The following is a 22,002-nucleotide window of genomic DNA, read 5'->3' as shown; positions in this document are numbered from 1 at the left end:
GCTCCTCGGAATGTTTGTTGGGTGACCCTTCACCCCGACCCCGCCCCCTCGACCTCTTAGCTCCTCCTCCCTGACCGCCTCCAGGCCCCGCCCACCTCCATATCGCCCCCTCCCACACTCCGCCTGGGGGAAGTGTCCTCGCCCTCCGAGTCACGGTGAGGGGGGGGTTCAAAGGGTGAGGGGGGCTGCTCTACAACGGGGGAGACGAGGGGGGGGGGGGGGGGGAATGTCCCCAGCAGGTAGCGAGGAGGGGGGGGGGGGGGGGGGGGGGGGGGGCCTTCTATATAGACCCTCAGTGGATTAAGACACAGAGAGGCTGCTTACAGCAGGTGGAGCTCATACTATTCACGGTTTCGGCGCAGCGGGGGGGGGGGGAATGGTGGGAAGTGGGGGGGGAGCAAGCAGGGCAGGGCAGAGCAACGATCGCCGAGCAGAGGAGCGAGGAGTCCGGAGCGCGGCGCTCAGTTGTAGCGCGGCATCTCACACTGCTCGCAGCGGTTGAGGGCCGGGTGGTTCAGGAAGGTGCAGCTCTCACAGTTCCACTGGGCGCCCTCGAAGTCCTCGTCCCTCTGGGGCCCCGGCGTCGGCTTGGGGGCCTTCTCTCCTGCTGGAGGGAGGAGGGGGGGGGGGGAGGAGGAAGAGGAGGAGGAGAAAAGACAGAAGCATTGGAGTGATTTTCCCTCTGCGGCTTCATGCAGCTTAGACAAACAGCCGCTCTAATGTCCCGCTCCTCGTCTTCATGAAGCGTGGTTTTCCCTCCCAGGGCGTGAGGTATGCATTCAGGCATCAAACGCTCAGGCCAGAACGCCGACCGACACTCGCGACCTGCGAATAGCTCTGGCGGTCGGCCGTTGTCCGTGCCAACGCCTTTTGTATAGGCTACAGGGTTTCCCCGGCGTGCGTCCAGCAGGGGCACAGCGCCCCCGCTGGTTCACTGGCACCACTGCACTCAGCGATGCAGGGGAAAAAATACCAATATTTACAATAACCTCGCTATTCTGAGGTAGCCAGTTGATGAATGGTCTCTATTCGGGAGAGCCATGTTTTTGGGTTGTCAATAAATGAGTACAGAGTAAGGTCTGTGTCGATCTGGTTAATGTTAGTGTACCCAATAATATACTACAATTTTATTTTTGTAGAATAAGAAATCAGGCTTGGGGCATCACCATGGTATGTCTCACACACACGTCCTAGGAGAGACGCTGGGCTAGATCACACGGCAGAACCAGCCACAGTTCTACAGCTCTACTCTCTACAGCTCAGCTCTCTACTCTCTACAGCTCTACTCTCTACCGCTCAGCTCTACTCTCTACAGCTCAGCTCTCTACCGCTCAGCTCTCTACGGCTCAGCTCTCTACTCTCTACAGCTCAGCTCTCTACCGCTCTACTCTACCGCTCAGCTCTCTACCGCTCAGTTCTTGGATCGTCTTCTACTTCTACACTGAATTCCCTGCTGAGCCGTTACAGCGTATCCAGCTCACCCGATTTTCTAACACCTCAGAGACATTAAATCAAGGTACATAGCAGACAAGATGGAGGCAAACCTTTCTTCCCCGGCTTGGGCGGCACCGCGGGGCCCGGCTGAATGCTGTCGTAGAAGTTTGTGATGACCTTCGGGTCAAACTTCCCTATTCAAGGAAACGGGGAGGAAAGCAGATCTGTGGTTCAGACAAGCCCCATGGGTAATGTTGTGCAACATGAGGCCTGTGTGTGTGTGTGTGTGTACCTAGAGTCCGAAGTTGATCCGTCTCCTTCAAGGTGCAGTCGATGTCAATCTTCAGCTTTCGGTTTACATTCAGCAGTCGCTTCATCTCGTCAGGCTGCGGGCACAACAAACACACAATCCACTTCGTCACGACACAATCCACTTCATCACGACACAACTAACACACAATCCACTTCATCACGACACATCCCTGTTCTGATATGTAACTTGAGGCTGATAAAAAAATATATATATATATATATGACATGCAGTAAGTATACCATTAGTAACACTTCATATTGTAAATCATTTTCACTTTAAGTAACATTAGACATCAACCGTTTATTTTTCCAACATGCAAATTAAGAACCGGAATAAATGAAGGACGTATTCATTGTGAATATGCACGTCTCTGTATTAAGCGCAGACAGGTAGCCCGGCACAGCGGCCGGAGGATGGAGGCTGACACTAATGTTTTCCTACACCGGCCCCCCGCTAGGCCAGACCCCTCCCACGCTGAGGAACCCAGCGCAGAGAGGGCTCCAGGAAAGAGTGATGAGGGTGTTTGTGTACTGCGTGCATGTCCGGCGTGTTCTTCAGTCTGGTGTGTGTGTGTGTGTGTGTGTGTGCGTGCGTGTGTTCTAGACGGTGTGTGTGCGTCAGTCTCGTGTGCGTGTCCCACCCCGGGGATGAGGTTGGAGGAGTTGACGCGTCTGAAGCGCCGCTGCAGCGCGTCGTACTCCATGTTGTTGACGTCGCTCTTCAGCTGGTCCAGCTTGCCTCGCTCCAGCAGAAGCTCCTTCAACAGCCGCTCCATACGTGCACGCTGGTGCAGCAGCAGGGCTGAACACACCAACACACACACACACACAGACCCACAAACACAAATTAACACATATGCACACAAATATAGACACACAAACGTATGAACAAACACACACACGTATGAACAAACACACACACGTGCAGACGTATGAACAAACACACACACGCGCACACATATGAACAAACACACACACACAAACACAAACGAACACACACACATACGTATGAACAAACACACACACGTGCAGACGTATGAAAAAATACACACACGCGCACACATATGAACAAACACACACACACAAATATAGACACACAAACACAAACGAACACACACACATACGTATGAACAAACACACACACGTGCAGACGTATGAACAAACACACACACGCGCACACATATGAACAAACACACACACACAAACACAAACGAACACACACACATACGTATGAACAAACACACACACGTGCAGACGTATGAACAAATACACACACGCGCACACATATGAACAAACACACAGAAAAACACACACGTTAAACCAATATCTCCCTAATGTAACAGCTAGCAGTAATGGTAGTTTTTACATGAATAAAAAACACTAAAGGAAACAGGAGGAAGGACTATTTTGTTCCTTCATAATTGCTAAAAAATATACACTTGATTAAAGACTACAAATAACCTTTTGAAATGTGTTACAAAGTGCTTTGCTTCCCCAATAAAGACAGACCCAGTATAAACAGACAGACTGTACCAACATACATTTGATGCAAACACAAAAAGATATTGTAAAGCTATTGCCCCTCTAAACAAACACACACCCCGTAGGAAAATCTGTTCTCTAATTGTAAGTGCCTACGCAATCCTGTAATTAGCACAACAAAATCAACATGGCTGCAATTACATTTCCAATCGGCCTTCCATCTGTCAACACGGGCCCACGCCCAGCCTGAACCTGAATGACTCACAGCAGGAAGTGGGATCTCTGCCTCCGCACAGCCATCCACCAACCAGGGGAAACAAAATGGCCACTCAAACATAAACACCCCTACGCCAGCTGACTTAAGACCAGCACTGTGGTGTCAGCGAATACACAGGAAGTAAGAGACCACTAGAGTTGTTCTGATACCGATACCAGTATCGGAAATTGCTCTGATAGTTCCTAAAACAGTTTCGGGTACCGACGAGCATGCAAGTCTATGCGCCGATGATTACGATTATAGATTAGGACTGCAAATGATCTAGTTCTGAAAAAACGCATCGTGGACAGTGAGTGAACCGACTGTACATTGCCGTCACCGCAAGAGAACCCTTCGATAAGAACTGGGGCCGTCAGTAGTAACAACGCTAGACGCCGCATCGGAATACGCCCGGTATCGGCCGACACTCAAGTTCAGGAGTCGGGAAGGAGGAGCGCCCTCTGAGCGACGCAAACCTCCGCGATAGTAAAGACAAAGCCTCCACCTTGCGTGTAGGCGTAGTCGTCGGAGCCTGAGCTGGAGCGGCGGGGCATGTGCTGCGACTGGCTGGCCACGTTGCCTGGCAGCGCCGAGATGGGCAGGATGGGCGCGGGGGCTCCGCTGTGCCCGCCCTGGTCCACCAGGTTCAGCAGAGACTCCGCCCCCACCACCGGCGGGGAGCCGGCCTGCGGCCGGTGGCCCCCCGGGGACACCTTGATCTTGAAGGTGTACCCGGCCTGGGCGGGCTGGGGCGAGGAGGCCGGCCGGGGCCTGGGGGGGCCCTGGTGCTGCAGGTACAGCCCCGGGTGGAAGGAGGCGGGGGGGGGCCCCCCCAGGCCGACGCCCCTGGACGGCGAGCCGGGCGAGGGGCTGGACGCCACGTACACCGAGCCCTGGCCGTGCACCGGGGAGTTGCTCCGGGGCCGCGGGCCCTCCAGGGTGATCTCGATCTGGTTCTTCAGCGAGCTCTTGGGGGGGGCGGGCCGGTAGATGGGGGGGGCCTGCTGCTGGTGGTGGTGGTAGGGCATGTTGGGCGAGCTGATGGGGAGGAACACGTACTGCTGGGGCGGGGGCTGGTGCTGGGGCGAGCTGTAGGGGGAGCCGTACGCGGGCGTGCCGTACGGCGACTGCTGGTGGCGGTAGCCCTGCGGCGGGCCGGACGAGGGCCAGGGCGCGGGCTGCGGGCTCTGGGAGGGCGAGGGCCGGATGTACAGCGTGCTGCTGCCGCTGCTGTTGGGGTAGTGTCCCGGAGGGATGTGCAGCGCCTGCGGCGCGCTGGGCAAGTTCTGCGACAGCGTGACCGTCAGCGGGTTGACGGTGTAGCGCTGGACGGGCGAGAAGGTGGGCGACATGCCCTGCACGCCGGGGGCCGGCGGGGGCGTGGGCGTGTTGGCCGGGCGGCCCGGGTCGCTCATCATGAAGGGGTTGTACGCCTGGGAGGGCGCCATGGAAGCCGGCGCCGAGAGGGGCTCGGGGAAGTTGGGCCGCTGGGGCTCGATGTGGCCGTCGCTGGAGCTGTGCACCAGCGAGCGACCCGCCCCCCCCCCCGTTGGCCTTGCCCCCCGTGTCGGGGTAGCCCAGGCTGATGTGCAGCATGTGGTTCCGGTTCATGCGCGCCTCCTCTGGGCTGTGGTGAAACTCGCCATAGAGGTATCTGTTACTCTCCTGAGCCAGCAGGTGGTAGCAGAGGTCCGGGTTGTTGTTGTTCTGAAGAAGACAGCGGCAGAGGACATGGGCTCCGTCAGTGTTGACCCAGCAGGACAGGGCGATACAGACATGGCAGAGTGTGCTAATGTTTACCGACGGTATTATCCGTCCAGCAAATGCCGAGCAGGTGCTTTGATTTGCCGCAGCACACGTACAACGCCACAGATGAACATTGCCCAGAACCCCAATCACGTTTATCCCTACAGCCTGGGTTTAGCCACAATGCTAGACTCTAGTTGACCTCATCACTCTCACACAAACACGGTTAATAGCATCTTAAACCACCGGCAGGCATTGACTCAACAGTATCCCTTCCACATTGTGTAAGGAAGGTGTACCTGCAGAAGGCACTGGGAGACGACTCCCTCGGGGATCTCTGGGAAGCGCTGCTTGAGGTCCTGCAGGACGTGGTAGTCGAGCTGAACGCCTCCCTGCGCCATCCTGGGCCCGCACGGAGAGTCAACGAGCCCACCACTGCGAATGCTCCGACAACCGTCCGCCTCTCAGCCCCTTCAGAGAGAAACACACACACACACACACACACACACACTTCAAAACGAGTCCCCAACGAGAATTAACGCACAATGGCTATTACCATCGGGCAGATTACAGCAGTCACCCACTTATCGGTGGCTCTATTTAGCTTTGGATAACAGGTGTGTTTATCACACCAACGTGTGTGTTAGCCTTCACACAGATCAACAATACAACCGAGAGGAGGCCGAAGGCAATCAGAGAGCAGACGCACGTCCTCCGCCTGGAGACGGAGGAGGATGACGCTTCCGGTCTGGTCCAAAGCGACAGATGTGGCCCCCTGCGGAGCGGTCGCTGTCACGTCTGTTGCTTTGCCCCAGACCTCCGCACCGTGCGCCGTGCTCTGCGCTGCGGCTCCAGCCGTGCCGCCGCACCGGGTAGCGTCCCCCTCACGCCGCCGCTATCAGGCTACCCGCAGCCGCGTCTCCCTCTTCCTGTCAGGCGCCGCTCCTGGTGGACCGAGAGGGGGAAGGACGGGACTCACCGCAGCCACGGTCCACCCTCTCTGCGGGGCATCCCGCTATAAACGAGGCCGATTAAACTTAAGGTGTACTTAATCCTGCCCCCTGATGCCCTGTTATCTCCGCTAATGCTAAGGAACGCTAACCCCACTGGCTGCTCAGCTGTCATAGCTCCGGAGTTGATGGATTAGCCGAGCTGGCTTTTAGCCTCAGATAGACCGCAGAGACCCTCCATCAACTCACCATAGGTACAGCCTCCGCCGGATGTCTTCCACCATGCCAGTTCGGAGGACCACTGCGCTTGTTTGTTTGGTTAGACGGCCTTAATGGTGCTATTCTTGATCAATAACAATGGTCGTTTCGCATTCCTGGAGCAGGCCCGTGAGCTGAGCTGCAGCGCGTCGGTAGTATCGCGAGAGTTGTCACGTTTGGGTTCCGCTCAAGGAAGTAGGAGCTGGACCCTGGACGCGGGCAGTGCTGCGCGTGCGTACACGTCGTGCGCCCACATCCATACATATTTAGCATTATTAAAACTAAAAGGGGACACAGAAGTGTCCCCTTCGACTGTTTAACATTTGTCTTTATGCACAAAAATAGAGGGGAAAATGCATAAAGACACAAAGACATCCATTGGATGTTAAGAAACCAGTACATACATGTACATCTATTACATTTAATTACAAAAACAAAAGGGAATATATTTTATATTAGTATAAAATTATATTCAATTATATTCAAAAGTTCATAATTCATATAAAACAAAAATGATAAAATCACGCAGCAAGACAGAAAAAATTAATATAAATGATCACTAGGGGGCGGTCAAATTAATTCAGCTCAAACAGACACAAATATTCTTTAAATTGAAATCTTTGTTCAAACAGGTAAATCTCAATACCCCCCAAAAAAATAAACCCAAGGCTATTTGAAGGTATACAACTAGCTCTTTTTAATAGCGTCCTGGCTACTGATGGCTGAAGATACTTGTAAACAGGAATTGTACCTGAAAGGGGGATGCGAGCGGATAATGCCCTTCACAACAGCTGCTGTGATTAGCAGTCTGGGAGGCTTTCAGGTGTGGCGCAGTGCCCCCTGCCGGGTAAGTGGGGTATAAAGAGTACAAGCAGAGTTCTTCACTGTTCTTTATTTGTTCTACATTACTCATGAAGGGCAACAACAACAATTATTTATATAGTGAGAAAGAAAGGGGGCAAGGGACTAACTATAGGGAGAGAGAGAGAGACAGAGAGAGAGAGAGAGAGAGAGAGAGAGAGAGAGAGAGAGAGAGAGAGAGAGAGAGAGAGAGGGGGGTGGGGGGGAGAGACTGTAGTGTGTGAGAGAGAGAGAGAGTGAGAGTGAGAGAGAGAGAGAGAGAGAGAGAGAGAGAGAGAGAGAGAGAGAGGGGGGTGGGGGGGGGAGAGACTGTAGTGTGTGAGAGAGAGAGAGTGAGAGGGAGGGGTTGTGAGGAGGGGAGGGGGTAAAGAGAGGCAGATAAAGGGAAATATATTTGAGGTATTGTAGTAGTGTAGCTTGGCACAACAAAGGCTGCCCCCCCCCCCCCCCCCATAGACACTGCAGTGTCAGGGGCCGCGGGGCAGCAGCTGGGTCCTTGGGGGGGCGGGGGTGGCACGGTCTGAGTCAGGCTGGATGTCCCCCCAGCCCTGATTGGTCTCCACAGCTGTGGGGGCTATTTAAGGCAGTCCTGTTGTTGTTCCTCCTGGGTGTGTGTGGGATCCCGAACACAGGAACCATGGGGGCACCCCCCCCCCCCCCCCCCCCACACACACACACACACACACACACACACACACACACACACACACACACAGATTAATCTGGGGAAGTGAGAAAAGTCATGCAAAGTTGGTGTTCTCTTGATCACACTAATGCATGTCATGCGTGAGTCCTTCTCTGGCACTTCCTCGTCTCCAGTTTGTTTGGTATGTAACTGTGCAATGGTAGGGACTTTAAGGGTGACGGTATGCCAACAGGTGTGAGTGTGCTTAGCCATTACAAGCTACTTGAAAATCAGCCTTTCCCTGTATTTTAGTGACATCACAAGTGGGCGTGTCCAACTCGATGTACGCTGGATAGATCAAACTACCAGCCTACCCAGTTGACTGTAGCAAATGTTGCTTACCCTATCCATCATACATCTAGGTGTATTTGCATACTGCTTGTAATGGCTAATCACACTCACACCTGGTGGCATAATATCACCTCTTTAATTGTGCCCTTCTTAGATGTTAAGTGACCCCCCCCCCCCAGGATTTATAACAGTACATCACCAAGCAGTGTCTGAAACCAGGTTCACATTACAGTTCTGTATGTATTGGAACGAGGCCCAGCCCTGTTGGGGTGGGTTCCAATGTCTGCCCTGCTTCCTACAGCTTCACCGTCACCCTAAGATGTCTGGTTCTTCACAGGGTTAACCGTCGTTGATAGCGCGTCTTACATGATGTCAAAGCGGATGTTAAGGCACACTTATAAATATGGTTTTATGACGTTACATTTAATAATTTAGCAGATGCCTTTATGATCCAAAGCCCTGGTTCGGAGGTTTAAAAAAAAAAAAGTAAGAGTGAAGCTCCGGTGTTGATGAGGTGGAACACGGTTCTGTCTCTCCAGGATAAGGACAGCAGCTGTGCTGGGAGCGATCACAGCAGACAAACGCTTCTGATCGGGGTGTCTATTTGCATGCGTCACTTAAAGCCACAACTTCCTAATTTAAAGAAGCGGTCATGAGGAATGTTTGGATGAAGACTTGCATGGTTATTTTGTTTATGGATCTATGAATGTAGAACCATTATCCTATAGAGTAATTAGGGCTTTTGTTTTCAATGACATACCAGCCATGTTGGTTGAGATGTTCATCAGGTTGCTCTAGATATGAGATATGAATGCTTTTGATAACATTTTGCACTTTTAAGCTATTTATAGTAATGTGGATTAAACAAAGAGCAAATTATTTCACTTTCCATTGGCAAATGAAATGGTTGCCATGGCTAAGTCCCATTCCAAAACAGTAGACCCCATCTCTCCAGAGACGTGTGCAGGCCTACGTGATGTAAAATCACGTAGGCATTTGATTCACACATTTGTTGTAAACACCTGAACAATGTCTACACAGAGTGGCTTCAGAATCATCTCAATGACCAGCTTCACGTGCGGCTGAGAGCTGTGGCTTTGGAAAAAAAAAAGAGTCGAAAAAGACTGGAAGCTGCAGCAGACGTGTGATGGGGAAACGTCCAGAAACGGCAACAGCTGAACCTGCGCCTGGCGCGCGCGGAATGCGGCACTTTAATAGGACCCCTGCTCGAGGACGTAACCTCACCCACTCCGCCCCGCACCGCCGCACCAGAGGGGACACGCTGCCCGAACCGTCGAGGACCCTGGATTATTTTATTTTGTGCGTTTCAGTGTCGAACGGGATTTAATGAGAATAAGGAGATCACCTTCCTACTAAAGAGGTAGGTTTATTTGAGTCACAGGTATGTCAGTCACACTTTATGGAAAACAATCGCAGCCTCTGAGAAAATGAAGTCTACTGCTATTATCCGGGATTATTATACTTTTTTTTTATCCCCATACATGTAATTTCTATGTCAATCTCCCTCATTTGGTTCCATAAAGAGCAAAATCCGGGCCAAATCTTCATCATTGGATTTATATGATTCAAGAGTTAAATGTGTGTTTGCCAGATCGAGATTTTGATTTTGTTATTCTGATTTCCATATCATAGTTTTTGCCATTTTAAGATCTGATTTTGTCCCAAAGCAGATACACCATAACTTTCTAAAGGATTATAACCTTATTCATAGGTCTATACCCTAGAATGAGCTACATGGTGATATATATATATACTGGGCTGGTTTGAATTGAGGTCTGTCGCAGTTCAACACTATGAGTAAACCAGTGCTCCCATTGTACCCACTGGCGTCGGGCCTTTCTCATGCCCATTCTACCCAGCCTGACATTGAACGCAGTCGTCCGCGGCATTGTAAGACTCTGACAATTAGTTCATTGAAAGTCTCCTGCCTGGGCCTGAGTCCCATAATGAACAGAGTGATGAACAGTCCACTGTTTATTGCTGGGTGAACAGGCCGCCCCAGAAGCCTAATCTAGGGGTCTGGGTACTGGCTCTCTGGGCGATACGGGGGTGCCGGCTACAGCCCAGGCCCCCGGCGTATCACCTATCAGAAATAGCCGTGATCACATGTCCGGCCCACAGAAGTGGGCTATATTTAGAGGGCAACAGACCCCCTCGGCCATGCCTTGAAACAGCAAATGAAGCCCTGCTTTTCAGCCTCTAATGCCGTTGAGGGGTTAGGATTTGACCAGACGTCATTGGTAGACGTGTAAGAGAGTTCTAGCAAAGTGCACAAAGTAGTGTGTGCCTCTAATACAAAAGAAGATTGATGTGAGGTATGATTTCATTACTTTTCTTCGTTTAATACAACTCTTTTTTTTCTTCTAATCCATGCTGCCCATTGGTCAGTCTATTAATATCAGACTAATGACTTACTAACAGTGAGATCATACAGAGTATGACAGGGGATTAAGAATCGCGGTTCTGTTTCACTCAGCAGGTCGACATTTGACACAAGCGTCAATCTTCAGCACTTGGGCGCCGTGGCACCGAGATGACGGAGGTGGTCACACAGGTCATGGCCGAGGTTGCCCATGACAACCTGGCGGACAAGTACCAAGAGGAGGATGTGAAGGACGCAGCCCATGAGGAGGAGGACGCCGTGACAACCCAGGACGACAAGGAAGACGAGGCAGCCAATCAGGAAGAGGCGGAGGACGAGATGGACAAGGACGAGAAGGTATCTCAGGACAAAGAGGATGAGACGGGGGAGGAGCCGGAGGGTGAGAAGACTCCGGACGTTAACGGCGTAGAACAAGATGGAGGCGAGGATAAGGAAGAGGAGGGTGAGACGAAGGTCAACGGCGAGGACCAGGAGAAGGCCAAGGAGGAGGAGGAGGAAGGGGATGAAGATCACACGGAGAACACAAACATGTCTGACGTGGTGCTGAGACGAGAGGTGAGAACGATGTCTCCAATCGGGACAGCGGCGTGTTGCGATGCTCTCTGGGATGGTGGCTTTCTAGGCAAGCTTCTTATCAATATTCATATTTCATGTGAGTGAGAGACAGATGGGAGCATCATGTATACTAACCGTAGAAATCCTATTTTATAACACATTTAAGACATATAATTAACATGTTATCTGTACTATATGTTTCGTATTTATTGTGGACTAGCTGTAGAAGTCAGATAATATAATACTTAATACATATAAAACATGTCATATGTACTTGTATGTTTCATAATACAGTCCCTCCAGAAAATTTGGCGTTCTTTTGTGATTGCTGCGGCCAAAAATCCTTGATTATGCGGCACGTTTTCTTAAAAAATGCGATGAAATATGCGGCATATTTATGCAATTTTATGCAATGAAATTGCGGGAACTTGCGAAAAATTTAGCTTTTCGATGACGTTCACATCGCGTAATTACGTCACTTCATAACGTTCCCATGGCAACGGGGAAATGGCTGCTTTTGTGTGAAGTAAACGCAACATTTTTCAACTTTCTGCTAAGATATATGTGACTTTTTTGCAACGAAAATGCGGGGATTAGCGAAAATTGGCAATTTATGCGGTGAAAGTGCGGCATATTTGAAAAAATGCGGCCCCGGCATGAATATGCGGACTTTGGCTGATTATGCGTTGAATTATGCGATCGCATAATCGCGTTTTTCTGGTGGGACTGATAATAAATAATAAATACAAAACATAAAATTGATAACCATGAATTATAGTCAAATAGCATCGAAGGTAATAATTTCAGCAGATTATTTCTAACAACCTCCCCAGTCTTCGTGAGCAGAGCTCCTCTTCCAACCTGTACCTCCACTTAACCCCGTGCTCCCACCACGTCCCCCATCGGTCTAGCGCCCCAAACCCACCGACCTTTGACCCCTCTGTATCCCCCCTCAGAAGCTGCTGCGGTCCCGTCGGCCCGTGGCCCGCAGCTACGTGCCCAAGGACACGGACAAGGGGGACGTGAAGAACAAGTTCGAGGCCATGCAGAAGGCCCGCGAGGAGCGGAGCCGGCTGAGGAACACAGAGGAGCAGAAGAAGAGGAAGGAGCAGTACATCAAGGAGCGGGAGTACGGCCGCCGCAAGCAGCAGGTCAAAGAGCGATAACCCCACTAACCCCGCCCCCCGGGCCGCCGGCCGCATGGCATGACCAATCAGGAGCCAGGTGACGGCGTGTCGAGGGTTAGCCCTCGTTTAGTGTTGTCGTTTTGTTTTGGTTGTCGGTTGTTTGTTGTTAGGGTTATTAATCTCTAGTGTTTATAGTTTTTTTTGGTTGTCAATTAATTACTCTTCTTATTAATGTGATTAGGATTATTAATCACACTATTATTCTCTAGTGTTATTCCTTATTTCTTTCGGTTGTCGATTATTATTATCATTATTGATATTATTCATAGGATTATTAATCTCAGGATTGTGCAACAAATGTAAAAAAAAACAACTAGTCTTTGCAAAAAACGAATTACTACGACGTAGAGCCTTCACGTCGTAGAGCCAGCCTCTCTACTCAGACTTCTGACTCACTACAATAACAACCTGGTCCCTCCCTCAACTGTCCCGGGTGTTGGCGCCCACCTAACCCGGGTGGTACGCTGTGTTGTGAGTGGATAACGCTGTCTCGCTCCTCCCTCCTTCCCTCGCCAACATGCATAGTGCCAGGGCCAGGAACACCTCCGACTGATCCCCCCCCCCGTGCCACTCACCGCCCACCAATCACAGGCCTACCTGCCGGTCACGTGACGCGGCTATTAGCAGCAGGGATTAGCCCTGTCCCCGCTGCCTCCAGCATGGCCCTCTAAAGTGTAATAACAGATGATCCCGGCTCAAGCGTAGTCTCACCGCACACTCTCCTGTCCCGTCCGCCGCCACAGATAAAGGAGCTACTGGCGTCCAGTGATGAGGAGGAGGAGGTGAAGCCCGCCAAGGTAGAGAAGTCCTACGTGCCGAAGATCACAGGTGAGACGCGTTGAGGAGCGCACACACCTTAGATGGTGTTTCACGTGTGAGCCGCCCGGAGAGGACAGGATTACCAACAGCACACTGACCTCCTCTGCTCTGCCATGCCCCTCTACGCCGCCGCCGCCGCCGCCACCTCAGGTAGCGTCAAGGGGAAGTTCGCCGAGATGGAGAACAAGAGACAGGAAGGGGGGAGGAAGAAGATGGAGGAAGAGAGGAAGAGGAGAGCGACCCAGGACATCATGGAGAAAGCCAAGATTCAGAAGGAGCTGGCCAAGAAGGCGGCGGAGGTTTGTAGCGCTGCAGGGGTCTGCATGCTATGATGGAGGGGGGCGGAGGATCAGGGCGAACGGGGGTAGTATATATCATGATGGCTAAGCCGCGGTCCACCTGGCGGCGTCCATGTATCCGTAATCATTAAGGTAATCCTCAGCTGCCACTTGAAAGAGTTATTCTGAGTGCTGGTCTTTGAGAGCCAAAGCAAGGGCTGCAATGTTTTACGTTTGCCTTGGAAACACGGACATAATACTCGTTTGATAGATCCAGGATCGGGAGATGTTTGTTTCCAGATGCTTCTACCAGATGGAGGATTGTGATAAATGACCTGCTACTTCCTTAGCTGTTATTCTGCTTCTAGTCTTTAAGTCGTTTTCTTCAAATAATACACATGATGAATGTAAGGATTTACCTGTCGCATACAAACACGTTTAATTTATAGAACCTCAAACTCCTGAATGTGCGCTGCTTGGTTCCATCTCTTAGGTGCTTGAATCCTTGTTTATAGTCGCTCAAAGGTTTTGTGAATGAAGCCGTCTAGTGTCCATTGTGAGTTATACCTCCATTACCTTTTGGCTCAATGTCTGAACTTAAGACCTGAACAGATCTTAAAGTTGGCTGGGAGGAAACGCCGTTGTAATAGACCGTACGCGGGGAATGCACAGACGAGCTGAACTGGGTCAACACCAGTACAGTAGGCTTCTGCCTGAACCACAAGGCCTCTGCCAGGTGTAGACAGCCATGTGACTGGCAACTGTTTCCCACACCAGTCCGAGACTGAATTAGCCGCTGCCCTCCTCCACACTGGGACCAAATTAGAACTCTGCTATCTGGACAGACGCTAGCAGACATACCTACTGCAGTTGGTCACCTTTATGTTGTTGGGGGCCTCTCGCCCCTCGATGATACACCTTTATCTCCTGTGGTTATTGAGCCCGAGCAACCTACTTTTATTGAGGTCCCCCCAATATGCCTCTCTCAACAGAACGTAATGTAGGCGGTTCAAACCACAACAAATATTTCGCAAACATTTTGTGCCAATATCTTTCAAACTGAATTTGAAGCAGAGTTTGAAGGATATCTTACAAACACATTTTGAAAGATATTGGTACAAAATGTTTAACCCATTCAGACCGGATCACGCATCTGTGTGTGTTTACCTTTAAGACCGGATTGCGCATCAATGCGTGTTTACCATTAAGCAATGATTCTTTCCCCAGACCATTTACAAACTTAAACATTTTTGTACCAATATCTTTCAAAGAAAAAGAGTCAGATTTGTTTGACTCTTTCAAACTTCCCGTTTGATACTCACTATATATTTGACATACGCCCTGCATATATGCATCTTAATTATCCGTGTTCCCTTTGTCCCCCAGGAGGGAGACGACAGCATCCTGGTGCGGGTGGTCCCGGCCAAGGCTTGCCGCCCCCCTGGCCGGATCAAGATGAACTTCGAGGACATCGAGAAGAACCGCGAGGAGGACCTGAGGAAGAGGGCGGAGGAGGAGAAGAAGAGGCTGTACGATGAGAACCGCCGGTCCTTCAGGGAGGCCAAGAGGAGCTCGCTCGCTCCGGCGGTGGGTGGGACTGGGGCGCTCTTATTGTGTAGGATTCACAGCTCATTGCACCGCCACGTGCCACATCGGGCGGCATGCGGCTCAGGAGGTGGAGAGGGTTGGCTGGCTACCGGGAGGTTGCTAGTTCGAACCTGGTTGTACAGCGCTTTGAGCGGCCACTGGTTAAAAAAGCGCTGTATAAATGCAGTCCACCTAGCATGAAGGACAAAAGGAAAAGCACAAGATGGTACTTCAGCAGGGTCTAGGGTAGATAACAGTCGAGATATCAATATAATATTTTGAGAAGAAAAAAATCAAATAAAAAGACATAAAGAAAAGAATAGCCCCCAAAATGGGTCCTAATTACAAAAACAACAACATATTTCTCATAACCCTGTAAAATAGCATTATTATGCTAATCGAACCGACACGACCGATATATTTCCCCTATTTCTCTACGTATCCATGTCCTTTATCAAATATGCATTTCTTGATACTTATATTCAGACCCCGTTGGAACCCATTCATCACCCATTCACCCTGTTTGTCGTCCCCGCCATGCGCCCCTCGAGAGAGCCTCTGAGTCTCGCCTCCAGGACTCAGTGTTCCCCCCTCCCCCCCCCAGGAGGAGGAGCTGCGGCCGGCAGAGCGTGAGCCGGTGACCCCGGGGAAGCTCAAGCTGTCCTTCGAGGAGCTGGAGAAGGAGCGGCAGGAGCAGAGGAGGAGGCAGGCGGAGGAGGGCGCCAAACGCCGCCTCCTGGACGAGAAGAAGGCCTTCGAGGAGGCCAAGCTGGAGATGGTGAGGCCCCCTCGTTAAATGACCCCTCGTTAAAAGTCTGATTGTTAAAGTCCCCTCGCTAAAAGTCTGATTGTTAAAAGTCCCCTCGTTAAAAGTCTGATTGTTAAAGTCCCCTCGTTAAAAGTGTGATTGTTAAAAGTCCCCTCGTTAAAAGTTTGATTGTTAAAGTCCCCACGATAAAAGTCTGATTGTTAAAGTCCCCACGATAAAAGTCTGATTGTTAAAGTCCCCTCGTTAAAAGTCTGATTGTTAAAGTCCCCTCGTTAAAAGTCTGATTGTTAAAAGTCCCCTCGTTAAAAGTTTGATTGTTAAAAGTCCCCTCGTTAAAAGTGTGATTGTTAAAAGTCCCCTCGTTAAAAGTTTGATTGTTAAAGTCCCCACGATAAAAGTCTGATTGTTAAAGTCCCCACGATAAAAGTCTGATTGTTAAAGTCCCCTCGTTAAAAGTCTGATTGTTAAAGTCCCCTCGTTAAAAGTCTGATTGTTAATGTCCCCTCATTAAAAGTATGATTGTTAAAGTGCCCTCGTTAAAAGTCTGATTGTTAAAAGTCCCATTGTTTTAAATTCCCATTGTTAACAGTCTCCTCGTTAAAATCCCCCTCGTTAATAGCCTCCTCGTTAATAGCCCCCTCATTATAAGCCCCATCGTTAAAAGACTCGTTAAGGGGTCGCTTTGTTGCAAATGTTTTGCAAAGCAAAATTGGACCTACCTTATTTGACAGATCCCTTTTTATTGCATGCATGTCACTGTGATAGTCAGCATAAACAACACATCTGCAGTGTAGTCAGTATGTTTATACTACATGATGGCAAGACATATGACTATTTCTGATATCTGTAGAGACGCATTTGTGTGTTACAAACTCTGTATTTATTTATGTATTTACTTTCCAAACACAGCAACGATGTTCACACACAGGGCTGAAACAGATGAATCACATCTGGTGAAATGTGAATCGAACCCCAATTCAAAAAAACACCTTATTTTTCATAATTTAAAAAAGGTTAACAGCGGATTTCCTCTGAGTTAGGAGTCTTGGGAAAGCGCTTGTCTTGCTCTCATCCATTATCGTTATTATCCTCACGGGATGCAGCCCTGAGTTGTGAACCGTCCGGTGTTAGTCTCCGCGGGTTCGGCTCGCTGAGAGATCTCGTCTTCTCCCACCTCTCCCCTCAGGGCGAGGAGGAGGTGGAGGACGACGCCTCCGGGGCGGCGGGGGATAAGGAGGAGTCACGGCCGGGGCGGCTCAGGCTGAGCTTCGAGGAGCTGGAGCGACAGCGGGTGGAGGGGGAGAGGAAGAAGGCGGAGGGCGAGGCGAAGAAGAGGATGGAGGAGGAGAGGAGAGCCTTCGCCGAGGCCAGGAAGAGCATGGTAACCACGGGCGTCCACCACGTGAAGGATTAGCGCCGCAAACACACGCCACACCCCCTAAAACAAAAAAACAAATCCATCCGCAGCGCCAGTCTGCGGCAGGGCCCGGCTCTGCGCAAGATAACATTCATAAATCACAAACAAAAGATAAAGCTAATTTAATTATAAATCTACAACTTGCATATATACATTCATAAATCCTCCTAAAAAAGGAAAAACGGGAACCTATCCCAGCGATCCAAACATAACATGCGCTGAATCCACAACACGAGGATGCGGTCGTCATGCCAACCCGCTCCAGAAGTGCTGCAGCTCCAGGTTTGAGGGGTCCAAAGCGACGCTCCACAGAGAGCATCTGTGGCTGCTCTGTGGTTCAGAGAGGTGTGTGTGTGTGTGTGTGTGTGTGTGTGTGTCTCTCTCTCCAAGAAGATCATCATATATAGTCAACAGCTCTTATTAAAGAGTCTGATCGCTGTTCCCACAGCGATCAGACTCTATAATAAGAGCTGTTGACTATATATGATGCAGTGATTTATTTTGTTGGTATTGCTGTGATGATTGTGTCCTTTCAGTGTCTATGTGGTGCAGAACTATTTATTTGTAGCTGTAGTCGTGTATGTTGTACTGTGCCCTGTCTTGAAGTATCTACTGTCCTGTTGATGTAAGTTGTTGTGTGTAGTGGCTTGGTGGCAAAATAATGTCCCCCTTGGGGATTACTAAAATGCAATCAATCAATTAATCAATCAATCCCCAGCTGGTGGACGATGACGACGAGGTGCTGATGGCGCTGCTGAACCTGGAGGGCAGCGAGCCCGGGAAGATCTGCGTGAGCTTCGAGGAGAAGGAGCGCCAGAGACGGGAGGGGGAGCAGAAGAAGGCTGAGGAGGAGGCCAAGAAAAGGCTGGAGGAGGAGAAGCGGCTCTTCGCCGAGGCCCGCAAGAACATGGTAGGGTCCTGCGGCACGGAGCGAACCGACGGCTGGCCAACGGTGCTGTTGGTACAGGGGCGTGGCACCGGCATGGCGGTAAACACCACTCTGGCTGTCCTCATCCTGTCGCCTCACCCGCTTCACCCGCTGGTCATTTCAGAGCCCATGGGGTTTTAGAACAGGAAAAGAGAATTTGAAAAAACGCTTTTTTTGTGGGTAACATTTCACAATAAGGGTACGTTAATTGACCACAAATTAACATTAGTTATTGTTTACGATCTAATTGGAATTTATTTGGGTTTTTAATGCATTTTATATTCTTATGATGGCTCAAATTGCTATGCCCTCTTCTAAATGATTTCTTCAAGAGCACTGGGCTGGATCAGGATATGTCTGCCTATGGAGACGACAATGTAAGATACTCTCAATGCAAAGTAACTAACTCCCTGGTAATAATAATCTTCCGTATGCTGCTTTTATGACTTTAAGATTCATCCATGAATTACATCGGCCATTTTGCTTGCATTTCACACTTTGCATGCTCAGCGATAGCTGCTTCAACCACTTTTTTAATAACTAATGTTGATCAATATAAATGCATTTAGGTGATTATGTGACGATTCAATGTGTGTGTCTTCAACTGATTTGCTTTGAAATAACTTTTAGAAAACATATCGATAAAATAATTGTAGAAATTGGGAAGTTAAATCAATACAAAACAGTTGCTATAAATATAAGCCCTTAGAGACTGCAACTGTGATTAAGGGATGTACAATTTTGATTTAACTGCATTTAATTAAATGTAACTATTTTAACTTAATTTAACCTAATTGAACTTAAATTAACTTAATTTTATTTATTGAACTTAAATGTATTTAATTTAACCTTATTTAACTTAATTTTATTTTATTTTGTATTTTCTAATTACCATCACACCCCGGGTTGATTGACAACCTGGGTTGATTGACACCCCGTGTCTGCGTGCCGCGTCAGGATGAGGGCGAGCCGGACGGCATGGTGCGGAGCGAGTCGCAGGAGGCTCTGCAGCCGGGGAAACTGGAGATCAACTTCGAGGCCCGGCTCAAGCTGAAGCAGGAGGCGGAGCGGGAACGCAAGGTGGAGGAGCGAAAAAAGAAGATGGAGCAGGAGAAGCAGGAGTACGAACAGCTCCGACAGGAGATGGGCGTGGTGAGAAATCTAAAGTCGCGATCTTCTGAATCGGCGGTTCTCAAACCTTTTCTACTGGTTCAGTGGTTCTCAAATGGGGTTACGCTTACCCCTAGGGGCGCTTTGGGGTACTGCAGGGGCGCACTCAAAACATTAACTAACCCTGGTGTACATTTCAACCAGTTGTCCGTTTTCTCGATTTTCTATTCTAGCTTTCAGAATTGAAACTTGCTCGGGGTGAAAAATAAACGATGGTCGGCTTTTTTTCTTTTTCTTTAGTAATTTTCTGAGTACCCCCCGCAGTACTCCCCAAAGTACCCCTAGAGGTACGCGTACCCCCATTTGAGAACCAAACGATACGTCTGTGTTCTTGAGTAACCTGAACCGTGTAGAAACACATCAGGGTTCCCCTGCAACTGTCTCCTCAGTGTGTGTGTGTGTGTGTGTGTGTGTGTGTGGGGGGGGGGGGGGCACGGAGCTCCTTACTAACGAAGCCTTCTCGCTCGCTCTTCCCCAGGACGAGGTGAACGAGAGCTCCGACGCGATGAGCAAGGAGTACGAGGAGCTGGTCAAACTCAAGAGGACCGGCTCCATCCAGGCCAAGAACCTCAAGTCCAGGTTTGAGAAGATCAAGCAGCACACCGACGAGGAGATCCAGAAGAAGATCGAGGAGGAGCGCGCTCGGAGGAAGGCGGTGGACGAGGAGATCAAGGAGAGGGAGACCGAAAGGTTCCAGGAGGTGAGGAGGCATCTATCGGAAATACGTCTCTCAGAAACAGAAACAGCAATACCTATAAATAAAAACACTAAAAGAGATTTACTGCCTACTTACTGAAACACATGTTTATATCTAGGGCTGCACATGATTTATCCCTTTCCTTTGGTTTTGGAAGATACAATGTCTGAACACAACGTCGTACACAATCTTTTCAAATTCCCGTGGTGCAAAAAACGGCCACGAGCCTTAAGAGCTTACGAATTCAAATTCCGAATTCTGACGACCGATAAATCAGCGTCGGTGCGGTCATGACCTGACGTTCGTTTTTTATCCAAGGGAGAAGAGGAGGTGGACGTGAACGCAGCGAAGGCCGACGAGTCCCCGTTCAAGCAGAAGGTGGACATGCGCGCCCGCTTCCAGCAGATGGCCAAGGCCCGGGAGGAAGAGGAGAAGAGGAGGGTGGAGGAGCAGAAGCTGCAGAGGATGCAGTTTGAGCAGCAGGAGATCGACGCCGCGCTGCAGAAGGTAAAGCCCTCACTGCGGCTCTTGATCCCCGTCAAGCTTGGGTAACAGCATCTGCTAATGCCCGAAATGGAAATGAGAAGAAAAAGAAAAATTCGACAATTAGACAACGCGAGAGAGGAATATAAAAACCCAGAAAGGACTCATAATAAAGAAACATTGTAAAATCATCTTCTATCATTCTAATCTAAACGACAAAACCAATATATTTCCCCCCATTTTTCACCCTTCTTGATGGGGGGGGGTTGCGCGTTTACTCATCTCAGAAAAGTTCTCAACCTCTCAATTTTGTATACCGAGGTTCCGGACCTCAGTGACCCCATCGCTAGCTTGGGGCGTGTTGCTGTCTCGGTTCCATCATGCCCCTCCCTTGTTCTTTTCTTATGTTCTTTATCCCTAGTTTTTTTCTTTATCATACTGTATAAATTGTTTATATATGTTCCTTGTCCTCTCTTTTTTAAGCACCAGGGGGAGCTCTCCCAAATCTCGCCGTACCTGTACCTGGTCATTGACCAATAAAGATCATTCATTCATTCGTTCAACCCTTCATTTCTGTTGGTGCAGAAGAAGGACGACGAGACGGAGGCAGAGGACGGCAGCATCCTCAACGGCTCGGCGGCCTACGAAGACGAGGAGGACCAGGAGCGCTCCGGGGCGCCCTGGTTCAAGAAGCCCCTGAAGAACCAGTCGGTGGTGGACTCGGAGCCGGTGCGCTTCACCGTCAAGATCACGGGCGAGCCCAAGCCGGAGGTGACCTGGTGGTTTGAGGGCGAGGCGCTGCAGGACTGCGAGGACTACCAGTACATCGAGCGGGGCGAGACCTTCTGCCTCTACCTGCCCGAGACCTTCCCGGAGGACGAGGGGGAGTACATGTGCAAGGCAGTGAACAGCCGTGGCACGGCCGCCAGCACCTGCATCCTCACGATAGAAAGTAAGAGCACGCTGGTGTGAGCGCACGCCCGCCTGCATGGCCTAGACCTTCCGTCCGCGTGACACTCCACTCCCCGTCTGCGTGGCGTCCACTTCCCGTCGGCGTGACAACTTCTTCCTGTCTGCATGACGTTACACTTCCTGTCTGCGTGACCTCGACGTTCTGTTCTGCGTGACGTCGACCTCCTGTTTGCATTGCCTCCATTTCCTGTCTGCATGATGTCCACTTCCTGTTTGCATGACATCAACTTCCGGTTTACATGGCCTCTACTTCCTGCCTGCATGACTAACAGTTCCGTTCTGCACAGCCTACACTTTGTTCCTTCATGACTTCCACTTCCTGCCTGCATGACCACACATCCGGTCGGCACAACCTGCACTTCCTGTGTGCACGACCTCCACTTCCTGTCTGCATGAGCAACACTTCATGTCTGCACAACTTCCACTTCCTGTCTGCAAAACCTCCACTTCCTGTCTGCATG

General features: G+C 50.0%; 2 protein-coding genes across 2 annotated transcripts; one reads left to right on the top strand and one right to left on the bottom strand.

Moving 5' to 3' along the window:
• Positions 1-99: 99 nt before the first annotated feature.
• On the bottom strand, positions 100-6,579 carry tab3 (TGF-beta activated kinase 1 (MAP3K7) binding protein 3). Its single transcript, XM_079739610.1, is given in 8 exon segments — positions 100-607; positions 1,545-1,628; positions 1,727-1,820; positions 2,388-2,548; positions 3,990-5,026; positions 5,028-5,191; positions 5,530-5,701; positions 6,430-6,579. Coding segments are annotated over 7 exon segments (1,788 nt in total). The 5' UTR covers positions 5,632-5,701; positions 6,430-6,579; the 3' UTR covers positions 100-461.
• Positions 6,580-10,829: 4,250 nt separating this feature from the next.
• Positions 10,830-21,541, top strand: nexn (nexilin (F actin binding protein); the record flags this gene model as incomplete). Its single annotated transcript, XM_079740613.1, has 13 exons — positions 10,830-11,234; positions 12,191-12,385; positions 13,165-13,249; positions 13,391-13,539; positions 14,905-15,105; positions 15,710-15,883; positions 17,061-17,255; positions 18,010-18,201; positions 18,552-18,596; positions 19,177-19,371; positions 19,868-20,089; positions 20,405-20,593; positions 21,155-21,541. 13 exons carry the CDS (start codon positions 10,830-10,832, stop codon positions 21,539-21,541), a joined length of 2,634 nt encoding a protein of 877 aa, XP_079596739.1.
• Positions 21,542-22,002: the final 461 nt, after the last annotated feature.

This window comes from Pollachius pollachius (genome assembly GCF_949987615.1).
Source record: "Pollachius pollachius genome assembly, chromosome: 7".
Classification (NCBI taxonomy): domain Eukaryota; kingdom Metazoa; phylum Chordata; class Actinopteri; order Gadiformes; family Gadidae; genus Pollachius; species Pollachius pollachius.
Note: the sequence above shows the minus strand (reverse complement) of the source record. Positions and strands in the feature narration are given on the sequence as shown.